The 12,832-nt window shown below is 43.2% G+C and overlaps 1 protein-coding gene across 1 annotated transcript in view; it reads right to left on the bottom strand.

Annotated features, from left to right (window-relative positions):
- FANCD2 (FA complementation group D2) overlaps positions 1-12,832 on the bottom strand; it is a gene marked incomplete at its 3' end in the record, with an annotated part of 35,192 nt that overhangs the window by 13,241 nt on the left and 9,119 nt on the right. Inside the window, exons 13-28 of the mRNA XM_082289086.1 lie at positions 12,364-12,399; positions 11,837-11,980; positions 11,437-11,571; positions 11,010-11,141; positions 9,775-9,882; positions 7,785-7,894; positions 7,204-7,264; positions 6,390-6,515; positions 5,513-5,586; positions 5,284-5,424; positions 4,237-4,337; positions 3,823-3,938; positions 2,322-2,430; positions 1,715-1,813; positions 674-783; positions 323-469 (exon numbers count right to left, since the gene is read on the bottom strand). Of these exons, the coding sequence (XP_082145212.1) occupies positions 323-469; positions 674-783; positions 1,715-1,813; positions 2,322-2,430; positions 3,823-3,938; positions 4,237-4,337; positions 5,284-5,424; positions 5,513-5,586; positions 6,390-6,515; positions 7,204-7,264; positions 7,785-7,894; positions 9,775-9,882; positions 11,010-11,141; positions 11,437-11,571; positions 11,837-11,980; positions 12,364-12,399 (1,749 nt within the window). The remainder of the gene's footprint in view (positions 1-322; positions 470-673; positions 784-1,714; positions 1,814-2,321; positions 2,431-3,822; positions 3,939-4,236; positions 4,338-5,283; positions 5,425-5,512; positions 5,587-6,389; positions 6,516-7,203; positions 7,265-7,784; positions 7,895-9,774; positions 9,883-11,009; positions 11,142-11,436; positions 11,572-11,836; positions 11,981-12,363; positions 12,400-12,832) is intronic.

Below are 12,832 nucleotides of genomic sequence, written 5' to 3'. Positions count from 1 at the left end.
GTGCTCAATATTAAAGCCTCTTTCTTCCCATTAGAGCTAGACATGTTATACAGTACCTTTCTCCTTTTATGCAATATTTACATTAGTTTGTTTTTAACATTGCTACATAACATACCAGTTCTTCTCAGGAAAGTCCTTTTTTTCTCAGTGCCTTGAAGTACTTGGGGCCAAATGCTCTCCTGGTCCCCAGCTCACAGCCCTGGACCAACACATCTTAACACCAACCTGTTGTGCACTTCAGTGGAACAGAGAGGGCCAAGGCCTCTGAGAGAGGCCATTACACAAAGCCTCACCAGTGTGGGTTTCAGGCTGCTCCACTCACCTCTGTGTGCATCTCTGTGTCCAGGACAGACTTTGTGAGCAGCCCACAGTGCAGCACAGTGAACACCTCGAGGTCCAGCTCTCGGAAGTACGGGCGATAGCTCTGCAGCTGTGCCAGAGGATTTCCTGCCTCTCTATCAGCAGCAGTCTGAAAAGGAAATGGCAGGAGAGTGGCCTCTGCAGGGGCAATTTTCAAAATTCTGATGGGAGGCAGGTGCCAGAAAGCAGAATGCAGCCACTGACTGTGATTAACTTTGGAATGAACAACCCCTGTCTCAAAGCTTTTGTTTATGTATCTATGGCATCTTCCCTGTTCTGTCTTCCTTGCAAGTCCCCAGGGCTATACACCTACCTTGTCCAGCTCGGAGAGCTCAGTATCAGGCTGGTTTCCCTCAGAACTGTCATCTGCTTGAGAACGATCTGCAGAGCCAGCTTTGCTGCCATCAGCTTTCTTTTTCCTTCCTTAAACAGAGAGGCAACTTCAGAATCAAAGGCTACACTGTGCTCAGCACTGGACAGCACAGGCTGTATTTTAACCAGGACTAAGAAAGCACGGAACACAGGTCCATAGATGAAGTGCTCCTTCAAAGTGCAGTATCTAAAGTGATGGATCCTTCTCTTGTCTGCAGAAGACAGTCAAAACTTTCCTTCTGCCTCAAACACACTCCTACATGACAGGCCCAGACCCTGCACAATAGGTGTGGCACTGGAGGGAAAGGCATTCTGATCTGTGGCCTCCTCCAGTTGTTCTCATTGAATGGAATGTGAATTTTTGTCCACTTTGGCTTAAGGCAGACATGTTCCCAGGAAATGCTAATCTAAACTAGAAATAAATCTTATCTAGAAACAGAACTACAAACAGGAAGAACAAAGCAAATCTGCTTCAGTTTGAAAACTGAAAGGCAAGTTCTGCGTCTTCTCTCTGGGAGCTAGCAATGGGAAAGGATGAAGGAAAGAGTTCCTTGTGCAGCAGAGCCATGACAAGGTTCCCAAGACATTGGTTAGGTACAACCTAAAGCTCAGGGGTTTGCAAGGCAGCTCAAGCCACAGATTCAGTACCAGATGATCCCACAAACCCATCAAAGACAGAACTTAATGCTGCAGAAAGTACTTTGGCAGGTGAAAGCAATCAATGAAAGCCCTGGATTTTCACTGTTAAATGCTATGCATCAGCTTTAGCCAAGGAGACAGACCATCCAACACCTGTTTGGTGTAGGATATTTTTCCATCTCCACTTCAGCTGCAACAGGAGTTGATGAGGTAAAATTTCAAGCTAGATTGACGTTGCCAAGAATTTAGTGCTTTAGGCACACACAAGTGCAATGGCTGCAGTGCAATCTGCCAGTCAACCCCCATCACATCTGTTTGCTTAAACATTTTAGATTATCTTTACCACTCCTTTTCCTGGCTGGACCAGCAGCATTAATGGATGGTGCAGCCTCCAGGGCTTCAGAGTCAAAGGTAGCTGGTGGTGGGACATAGCCAGGGGTCACTGAAAGAGCCAAAATGTAGAAATTGTGTTAATTCAGCTCCTGAATGACAACATACAGGCCAGATACATATCTAAAGAAAGTACCATATATTTCACTGTCCTGGTGAAAATGTCAAGTCTGTGCCTGTGAGATAAGTGTAAGAGTTTGTGTGTCTGCTATCGAGCAGTGAGCTGGAATAGCAGTGAGGAGGGGAGCAGTGGAGCAGATTAGAGTGCCTGGGATCTAGGCAGGCTATTGGGAGATGGACAAGGTGTGTCAATACTTGGGGATCTGTAAAAGTTCGTGACTCTAGAGTGTGTAATTTGTGTGCTCCTCACTGAGGAAGTGATTAAGAAGAGCAGTTTGGATTTGGACAAACTGAAAATTATAGCTGTCCATGCATGAACTTTTAGGCCACTGTAAAACTGCAGTGTGTGTTACCATATGCTTCCTCCATTGATGTCTAAAACAATTCCTTTCACTTCACAGCTGGTACAGACCCAAAATGTACAAATGTTTCATACTCACCTGCCAAGCATTTTCCCAGCACATTCTGCAGCTCTGTGATGTTCTGTAATCGAGTTAGAACTTTCCCCTTCATCTCAGCATCCTGTTGCTGGCAGAAGGCATTTACAACCTAGAGATACAAACCAAGCTCACTGAATTAGGGAGATTTATACCCACTTTGCTACTTTTTCTTTTCTGAATAACATTCTCAAGTCCTGAATGAACACACAACACAGCACAAGTGGCCTGTGTGACCAGGTTCAGATGGCATGAACAAAGCTCTTCAGAAGCCCATAAGAACATGGATATAATTGGTGCAATCTATAAAAAGAGGTAGGACAATGTTGAGCTTTTGATGGGATACCCTTCCTTTTCAGAAGAGGGTGAGAGAGCAGAGGAGGCTGCTGTTCTGCTGAGTTCTTTATTTCGTAGTCTCATAGATTCTTGAAGGCAGAGTTCGAAGGGGTTACATGATAAGGCCAAGCAGCAACAGCAGGCAAACAGCAGGCAGAACAGCTTCTTCTAATTCTAGTTCCTTCTCCAATTCTTTCTTACAGAAGTGTGGATTATATTTGTTAATTGACTAATAAAATTAACACACGTTTCTAGTCTTTCATTTTTTAACCTATCCTGGTCTAATTCCAACAGTCGTAAGTCTTACACAAGTGTTACATAGGTTATTACACAGATTTGCCTATATAGTCTCTATCAGCTCTTATTGTTTATCTGAACATTCTAAAAAATGTGAACAGTATAGTTCTATCTATATTTTGTCTAAAGAAATTCTGTGAAAAGGTAACACTGCTGCAATAAAAACTGTGTTTAAGTTCCCTGCTGCAGCTTTTTAATGTTTAAGGCACTTAGCATATATTTCTACTAAAAGTTAAAACTCTGTATTTCGATTTCACTTTGGTATGACTTCATGTATCTCAGCTTATCTAAAGGTTTTAATTCAACCCCTGTGCTTTGGCTTCCCTCTAGGCCTGAGTCCAGAGGAGCTTTCACTCCAACATGACAACACCTATACATAAAATATTAGTTGAAAAAGAGGAATTAGCAGACAACATCAGGTTCTGTGACACCTGTGGCTCTGAAGACCCCTTGGCACTCCCCCGGTCTGCCAGGAAAGAGGCAGTCCTGGGAGAAGAGCAGGAGGACTGGGAATGTGGAACTGCACCAAATCTGCCCTTCTCATGTTATCAGAGTAACTCCAGCAGGGAACAATCCCACTGACCATTGATGTAGCAAATATATGGTCTAAATCTGCATGAAGGCACTGCATTTTACCCTTCTGTCAGCTCACAGAGGTATAGAACAGAGAGTATAGAGCATCCCCAAGAAAGGAAATTCTATAGCCTCTCTGGAAGTGGAGCACAACCTTTCTGTTAGGTAACAAAGACCACATTAGAAGACCAGAATATTCTCTCCCCTCTGGCTTCCCCTCTCCTGGCCGACCAACCTCTACTCTCCAAGGCTTCCCTCATCCCTCCACTCCAGAACCTGCAGACAAGGCTCTACTCACTTCACGAAACCAGTTGAGAGCATAGAACAGGAGTGAGCACAGAAATTCACGTTCTTGCTTGGACAGAGATTCCAGCTTCCCTTCAACCTCCAGGTCAGTCAGGTACAGGGGACAACCTGGCACAGAGCAAGAAAAGTATAGGCTGGACTGTGTGCTACTCATGCTTTGGCCTTTGCATAGACCAAGCCTCTTATCAAAGCCTGTAGCAGTTCCAGTGGCTATTTGGAGTAAGGTCCATCAGCCACTCTATCCTCAGACAGCACAACTGTCTCCCTGACTCCCTTCCACTTTGTGGGCACAGAGCATCTCAGCCTCCTTCACAAAATGCACAATCCTTCCTGTGGCCAGAGGAAATCTGTGCAGATCTGGCACAGGAACAACACAGGACTTCTATAGAAAGTCCATTTACCATACCTAGCAAGGCATCAATCTCTTCCAGACTTCCACTGTTTTGCTCTGCGGTGTAGAGCCTCAGCAACCGGAAACAGGGTGACAGACACATGGGTGACACTGCCCTGGGAGAAAAAAGAAATGGAGTGGGTATTATGTTTTATGTATCTCCAGAATGCCCATCACTTTTCCATTATGTCCTGTGTCCTCCCCAGGCCACCTTGCCTATGCCTTCTATTTTGCTCCTTGCAAGTCCCAGCAATACAGAGCAGAAATGCACCATGTGGGTTAGAAAAAAACTCCCACAAACTAATAACTGGTGATTATGAGTTTTCTGAAAAAGCAAATAAGGGAAGAAAAATTATTGTAATGAACAAAAAATGGGGTCAGATTTATTTCTGGTGGAAACCAAAGTTGACTAATTCAGAAGGATCTGTAAGAAATTGTGCACAACACAGTTATAAGCAGTGGAGAAACCTCCTTCAGTGTTTTGCAGTGTGCCACTGCTCCAATTCTGAGTGAGGAAAATCAACATTTTTCCACAGATGCATGCGAAGTTAGCTGTATTTTCAATGATCACGTCTTTTTAAAGCACAACTAAAATCTCAACAAAATCTTACGACAATAAACTACAATGTGAAGGTGCAAATAAAAAAAAGAGAGCCGTTTATAACCTTAACAATTCTATGAGTCCTATGGTCCTTTTAACTTTGATTGCCATACTGTTTACTTGACTTTTGTATATCTTACATGCTTCCTGTTCCATTTGCCAAAGACAATGTCCTTATTTTTCAGTCAAATTTCATTTTTGGCTGCATATTTGTGAGTTTAGCACTGTCTACCAGCATGACTCACCCAAGATCACCTAAACAGCCTAAGCCAGAACAGACTGCCAGCTCCCAACCAGATTATGCCTTTAAATCTATCTGAGTATGTTTAACATCAAAAAAAGGAGAACAACACTGTAAACTGGTAAATTCTCTGCCTAGCTCCTTATCAGGCACCTGAAGTGCACAAATGAAAACATTTCCTTTACCTTTGCAGTCATCCCACACGTAAGTGTCAAAGTACCTTTTGCTTTGGTGACTCGCTCCAGCAGTGACTCTGCCAAGCTCACTCTCTGACACCAATGGCAAGAGGTTGATGGCAATTGCTTCCTGACTTTGATCTTCATCCAGATTGTACAAGGACTTCACTGGGAACAAGAATGAACTGCAAGGAAAGACAGACAAGGTCTTATTGGCAACCTCAGTTCTCAGTGGCAGAAACACTATCAATGCTTTAGCTGTGATTAGCATACCCGTGCACTGTGGGGCTGAGATCTACCACGAAGTCACTGGGAAAGTCCTCCACCAAACTCTTCCCAAACTTGTCCTACGAAGAAAGGAAAAAAAACTTGCTCAGCAAAGGGGATCAATGAAGAAAGCTCCAACAGCAGCAGTGGAAGATGCAGAAGATAAGGCCAAGCAAAAGTATCCTGGAACAGTCACAGCCATGAAGCCCCATGGCCTGCAAAGATAGCCAAGGGCTGCCTTTAGAGACAGAGCCAGGAAACAATGCTAAGTGTGCACAACCAACTTCTTCCCCGCTCTCTGGATGTGGGCTTGACTACAAGTTCCAGAGTGATGCAGAGAGGCAGAGCAGCTGGCTGCAAGAGGAAAGCAGCCCACATGTGAAAGGAGCTCCCAGCAGGAAGAAAGAGCTATCCAGTGGCCTTCACAAACCTTTTCCTATCACCATAAATACCATTTATTTATTTACTACCATAAATGACTGTGGCTCTTCCAAGATCTTAGGGATCAGACAGTCTTAGTAGTCTGACCCAGAAACCAATTTCAATACTAAGTTTAAAGTTCTTTCAGATTCTATTTTTGTCTATGAATAGGAACAGCATGCTCTGAAATGTCACATAATTTCCTTTAAAAGGCTTCCCTACTGTCATGTAAAATTTCACATAAAAGAAGCTGTTAAAGCACAATGAGGAATCTGCCATAATCAGAAAAAGCCAAGAGAGCTGGATGAGGATTTTGTATCTGACCAGTCTCTCACAGAACAAAACAAATTTCCAGACTGGAGTGAAATCCTCAAATTGACTCTATCCTGCCAATGTTTGAAAAAACATCATTTTTCTGAAGAATTCTAGTAAGTGATTATGTTCAAACTGCTCTGCAACGTACCAGGAGCTGCAAGTCCAAATTGCCCTTCTGCTTCTCAATCAAACTGGCAAATTCATCGTAGTACAGAGCCCGGATCTCTGGTGTTTGCTCACAGCAGAAGCCCACAAGGTCCAGCAGGGTAGACAGCTGAAAGGAGAGAAAACAGTGCAGAAATGGGTAAGGTAAGTGATCCAACTCAAGCTTTCACCTTAAGTCCTTTTTATATTAATTTATTGTGAGGCATATTCAAAGCTTCATCTCTAGAGTGACAACCCATGATGAATGTTCTTGAAGAGACACAGCTCTGAGAAGGAACATGGGCCTTTAAGAGTCCTCTGCCATGAAATGACACAAAAGAGTCTGCCCGGGATCACCCTTAAATAGAGGGCCAGCAGAGAAGAAGGTTCTTCAACAGAAACTAAGGAAAAAGGCTGCTATGCCAATCCTGTACAGCAGAAATACTTTCTCTGGATGGCCTGAAAGGCACAGTTACCAAAGCTGAGAGGATGGCCATGGTCACCCTTTGGCTCACTGAAGCAGATTGTCCTGCTTCTTTCTTTGTATTTGAAATAACAGCTGGAGAGAAGACTTTCACTAAATGGCTGAAGTGCTGCTTGTCCTGGTCTAGCAGAGGCAACACCAGTGGGTGCCTTTGTTTCTCCAAAACCATTTTTAATAGACTCTTGGCTCTGCAGTCAATGTACAAAAATCCCATGCTCAGGAAAGTTAACTCCCAGACCCACACAGTACTTCAGATAAGACTGCATTTCCAGTCACCCCTCCTTGCTGACCATATCCTCCCTGTCTCCCACACTGCCCCATTCTTGGTACTCACCTGCCCATCACGCTCACTGTTCAGCTCTGGTCTCTCCAGTGAAGCACCATCTCCTTCATTCCTGGAAGCAATTGATAACCTTGCTGTTGTGGCACAAGACTCAGCAGGTGACCCATCACACACACAAGGTTCTCTCTCCAGAAATTGGAGAATTACGCAGGAAAAAGATTTCTTTGGAACACATTAAGAAAAGACCTGGTGGTGTTTGAGACTTCTCTTTTAGATTTCCCTGGATTCATACACAGAGCACCTCAGGTTATTCAGCCTAGAGTCAGAAGCTGATCTGTAGTCAGCCCACCAGTGTGCAATTTTTTTCCAAGCAGTAGGTTCTGCTTGTGCTGGTCAAGGCATCCACAAATAGGCATTAACAAGGAATTTGGGATGCCTTTGAGACCAGCAGCAGGTGAGCAGCACTGCACAGGCTGAAATACCAAACACCACAGTATGCAGAAGAGAGTTTTAAGTTCCTGGATTTGCCCAAGATGTGCATGAACTCAAAGGCAATGCCCTCCTGTCTTTGTTCCACTCCAGGCCTGAACTGAAAGCCACGTTAAATTCATCTTTGCTACATTTTCTCTCACCTTTTTAATGCCACGCTGCCTATCATGGAAACAGCACCAATAATCCCCATTTGTTTGTGGTTGGGAACTGTGCTGGAGAGCCATTTCCTGATCACCATATGCATATCATCCTGGAAAGAGACACAGACCGTGTCACCACAGAGGTACTTGTGTGCATCACTCACAGTTCTGTTGGCATCTTCACTCAATGTCATCTCCAAGGGCTACAGGGGGATGGTTTACTGGGATTACAGCTTTGCTGTATGAAAATTCTGAAATGAATTTGAGTCCCTGTGGATTCTGACATTTCCTTTATTATGAAAATACTGGTCACAGCTCCAACTAAGGCTGTAAACAGCATGAAAAGTGATTTGGTTTGACTTTGCTCTAACTACTACACAGAACATGTAGTCGGTCCAGGTTTCACCTATAATTAATAGAAGAGTATGTTAAAAAAATAGCAGATGGTCTTGGAGCCTGTCACACCCTAACAGCAGCTGCAGAGGTGCACTTCAAAACACTGTCAGCTTCAGGAGGCTGAAGGATGGAGCAGTTTGTGGTGAAGGTCCAAAGACAAACTGTGCACTGCAAGGACAAATGCCTAATCCACCTGCAGAGATCCTCATGTCTGAGAGGCATCAGTTTAGAAGTGCCCTTAGAGAAGGCAAAGAGGAAATTGTCTCTCAGGATACTGATTTCTTTGGTGACCTACTCCTAAAGTCTTTGCCATCACTGAGGCTAGAGTCAAATTGCCAACCCAGGATCTCCACAGTTACAAACTGTCAGCTCAAAATAAATTCTAGACACTCCTCCCCTTCTTTTCACAACTTCTGAGGGTGACAGGCAGAACATCCTGATGGCAAGTCCTCCTGGGCTGCAAAATCACACTGTGTGTTGCCAAGGCAATTTTCACAAATCACACATTGGGGTGGGAGGTGGGGAAATCACTGAGGAAAGTAGTTCAGAAAGGAGCTAAACCTGCCATACAACTGGGAATTTTGGCAGTGAAGAGCTCAAATTTAACAGGGTGAGTGGGAAGGCCCAAAATGACTATAGAAATGCTGTTTTACATGCCACAGACCAATCAGAGGAAGAGCAGTTTTCCTTTACAGTCTCAAGTTACCATGTGCAAACATACCCACAATTACAAACTACACAAGGACTCAAAGAAAGGCAAATAGTCCTAATTTCTAAGAGCTCAACTGTATGAATGGGAAGATTTTCAACCCAGACATCTCTGCTGTGAAATAAATATCTTTGAATATTTATCTGCTATGCTCAAGGATTCAGAAATCCAGACAAAGGTATCCAGTACCACCACTGTTAGGCTGCAACTGAGTCACACAAGGTATCCTGTGCAAGAAGAAGGTGGATTTAGACAGACCAGGTTTGACAGCTTCTCATGTTTAAACCATAGGCATGAGAGGTGTGAATTCTACTACTTCCCAGCAGAGTCCTCTGCACTGTGAAGTTCAGTTCTTCTGACAAGAGTCTCTGTTGTCTCTGGTGTACAGAATTTAAGTGCCTGAATCAATACAAACATCTCAGGGAAGACACTGAACTGTGCTTTCTGAAGGCTTCTAAGTGATGGAGAAACGGAGCCACTCAAGGAGGCTGCTGAATTTACAGTTTTGCAAGCCTTCAAGGCTCAGCTGGACAAAGCAACAATCAACATGACACCATGCTGGTGACAGTCCCACTTTCACTGGGAGGTTAGATTAGGGACTACCATCAGTACCCCTCCAACAACACATCTAACAACTCTAACCTTTCTCAGATGCACAAGAGAAGGGGACCTTTCTGGGAAAGATGAGAGGCACACAGTCACTTTGATAAGCCCTTGATATCAGGGTGGGAATAAGTTGACTTGCAGCCACTTGGGGAGAAGAGAATTTTAAGATGAAGGACGTCCTGACATCAATCACCGTTCATAGATGAAGCCAGTATTTAGTTAACCTAGCAAAAGCACCAAGGCACAGCCTGAATGACTTTCTGTTGTGTCTCTGCTTACCTGAATGTAGCTCCCTTCTTGCTTCTGGCTGAATGCTAAAGTGCTGAGGATGTAGAAAAGCTTCCGGATCTGGCATGGATTCAGTTTCTGTGTAGAGTCTAAAATGGTCTATAAGAGAAGCCACAAACTAGCTCAGACATATCAAGAATCCCTTTCCATATTCTCAAAAATACATGAATGGCCAACCTCAGGGAAGATAATTAACTTTACCTTTTTTGTACACACATGAAAAAGCTACACTCAAATTAAACAAATATAAATGCCAAACTGTTGCTCTGGCCTTAATTATGGCAGGTCATTTTATCAGAGGCTGAATGGAAGAACAATTTGGATACCATAAGCATTTTAGGAGTGCTCAGGACAAGTGACAGCTGTCTATTTTCTATCACAGGTTTGGTCACAGGATTCAAAGTATTTGACAAGCAAGAAATTAAGCAATTTTCATTTAACAATCAACCAGCTAAACAGCAAAAAGTAAACAGTTTTCCCATAGTGTACAATTAAATCACAGGGAGCATCAAAGTATCAGAGAGGTGTGGGAATACCCATACCCACCCTGTTCAAGGACTCTTAAATACAAGCTGTCCTTAAGCTACATAGCCACCACAGATGGGGAGTGTTCAATGAAAGTACTGTGACATGCTTGCCTTGCTGTTTAGCTCTTCCCTCAATCTCCACTTTTAATACTTTTGGAAATAGGCAACTGGGCAGGTCTGACGCTGCTTATCAGACTTAGAACTCAGTAGTCCATTTTTTTTTCTCCCCACTAAGTACTTCCTTTTTTTAAATTTTAGGACATGTCTTCTTCCATCTCTGTGAGCAATTTTGTCTTAGGATTCAAATACTGGCTAAAGTACTATCAGTCTTTCAATAGACAGAATGGGCAGTCCACAAAGGGGGCAGATTTTTGCCAAGTTTCTGAAACAGCTCATGTAAATAGACATCATTTTCCTTCCGTTGTAGGCACCATTCCACACCTGCAATTTAAGCATTATCTAACTAAAAGGAATTGTCTATCTTAATTTCCCCTGTCGAAAAATCATACAGTCCTATCTTACAGCTCACACTTTGGTAACAGATACCTTTCACTTCTGACCACTGCATTTCTCCAGACAGAAAAGCTTTACAGGTACAAGCTTTTCCAATACCTCTATTTTGGAGAAGCACTGGTGTATTCTGGATCTGAGGCAAAGTGGTGTAAAGGACCCAAAATCTAGTATAGACCCAGAACATACCTTCACAAAGGTGGCATAGCGCATCAGCAGGGATGTGTGCAGCACCACCAAATCCGTGAGCACATCCAGAGAAATGTCCAGTTCTGTCTCACTTCCACTGCACACGTGAGTCACTAAAGCAGTCACAACCTCCTAAGGAAAAAGCCACCAAAGGAACCACAGTGAAAAACAGAAAATGTCTGCCTTGCTCTGCTCGTATGAACTAAGTCAATCAAGTATAGATAATCAAAGCAGTCTCTGTGCTTGAGTCCCTTGCTACCAGTCTTGCTGTGATTGTTCCCCATCTTCTTCTTGCCCTACTCTTTGGCACAGACTTCTCTCCAAAGGCTTCCAACTGCCTGAAACCCTGTCCCCTAAAGGATCATGACATACATCCTAGAAAAAAGTGCAAGCCCAAATAAAACAGCTGCCATCCATCACACTGTACCTGCTGGCAGTAGGAGTCAAAGGCTGCAAAAGCTTGTTTGTACATGCAGCTGCCAAAGGAGACCACAGCTGGGTGTGCTGAGTGCAGAAACACCTGAGCAAGGGCTAGGATGGAAGGGAAGAAGTCTTTGATAACCTGAAATACAGACACCATGAAAGAGATTATTGTTGCTTGTTTTCAACACATCCAGTGCTGAGGAAAGCTCAACTTCAGAAAACCACATGACAGTTAAAACAGAGGACATGTGCCTTGGGACACTGATCTGGACCAAAAATTAGTAAAGAGAAGTACATGTACATAACTGGAAAGGTATAAATAATGCAGCACAGGGCTAAATCATCATCTGACCAAGATCTTTGAGAGAGAAAAGAGAGAGCCCCAAAGCAGGATCAGCACTGACCGTTGAATGGTTTTGGAAGGCATTCTGCATCAGCTGCTCTGGCATGCAGCCCAATCGGATTTTGCTCCTCAAGACCTTTTCAGTTTGCTTCCTGCTCCTGGTGTTTGTAGAATGGATTAGCAGCAAAACTATCAGATCCAGAACCTTTTAGAGGAAATAACCACTATTCATTATGTTGAAATATTAAGCAGTCCAGATAACTCCAAGTCAAAACCTGAAGTCTAAACTGAGAACAAAAAAAGACCTCAAAAAGTCCCAACAGTCACAACTGCAGAAAAACCTTGTGAGTCCAACAGGACAGAATTAAAACAAGATAACTCTATCCCTTGACATTAGGAAGGATGAACCAAGGGTTACAAAGAAAATGGATGGTTGCTATACTCAGAACAAGTCCAACACCAAAAGAACCACCCATGAAACATCACTCGCAGTTTCTGCACCAACTACAAAAATCTCTTAATATACAACCATGAAGAAAGCCTTGAGAACATCAGCAGAAGAGGACAGTCCCAGAGCAGAAGTATTACCTTATGGTCAGACACAGATGTGCTGTTCTCAATAGCCTGAGAGAAAAAAAAACAAGCAAGCTGTTAAGCTACAGTACAATACTATATTCCAAAACCAAATCAAAAAAGGTAGACACCAAAAGTCTGTGACACCCTGCTCACAGATTTCTCTCCTCTACAACAGGATACCTATCCAAGTCAGCAAACTGGATCTTGCCAACAACAGAGAATCCAGAAAGCATTCCAAAAAAATAGCTAAACTTTGAGTTTGATTGAAGACACTCTCAAATAACATCCGGATTGAGAAAGGAACTGAGGTACTGAGTAATGAAAGACTGAGAACAAGAAACAGTCTCATGGTTTACGCTGAAATGTAATTTAAAATTAAATTTGGCACAATACCAGCCAATATTGATTTCCAGCAGGACATTTTCAAGCACCTTAAGGCTTCACACAGCTCAGTCTCAATACATGGGTATACATTTTTCCT

The sequence above is a fragment of the Coloeus monedula genome, assembly GCF_965178545.1.
Source record: "Coloeus monedula genome assembly, chromosome: 11".
NCBI lineage: Eukaryota > Metazoa > Chordata > Aves > Passeriformes > Corvidae > Coloeus > Coloeus monedula.
Note: the sequence above shows the minus strand (reverse complement) of the source record. Positions and strands in the feature narration are given on the sequence as shown.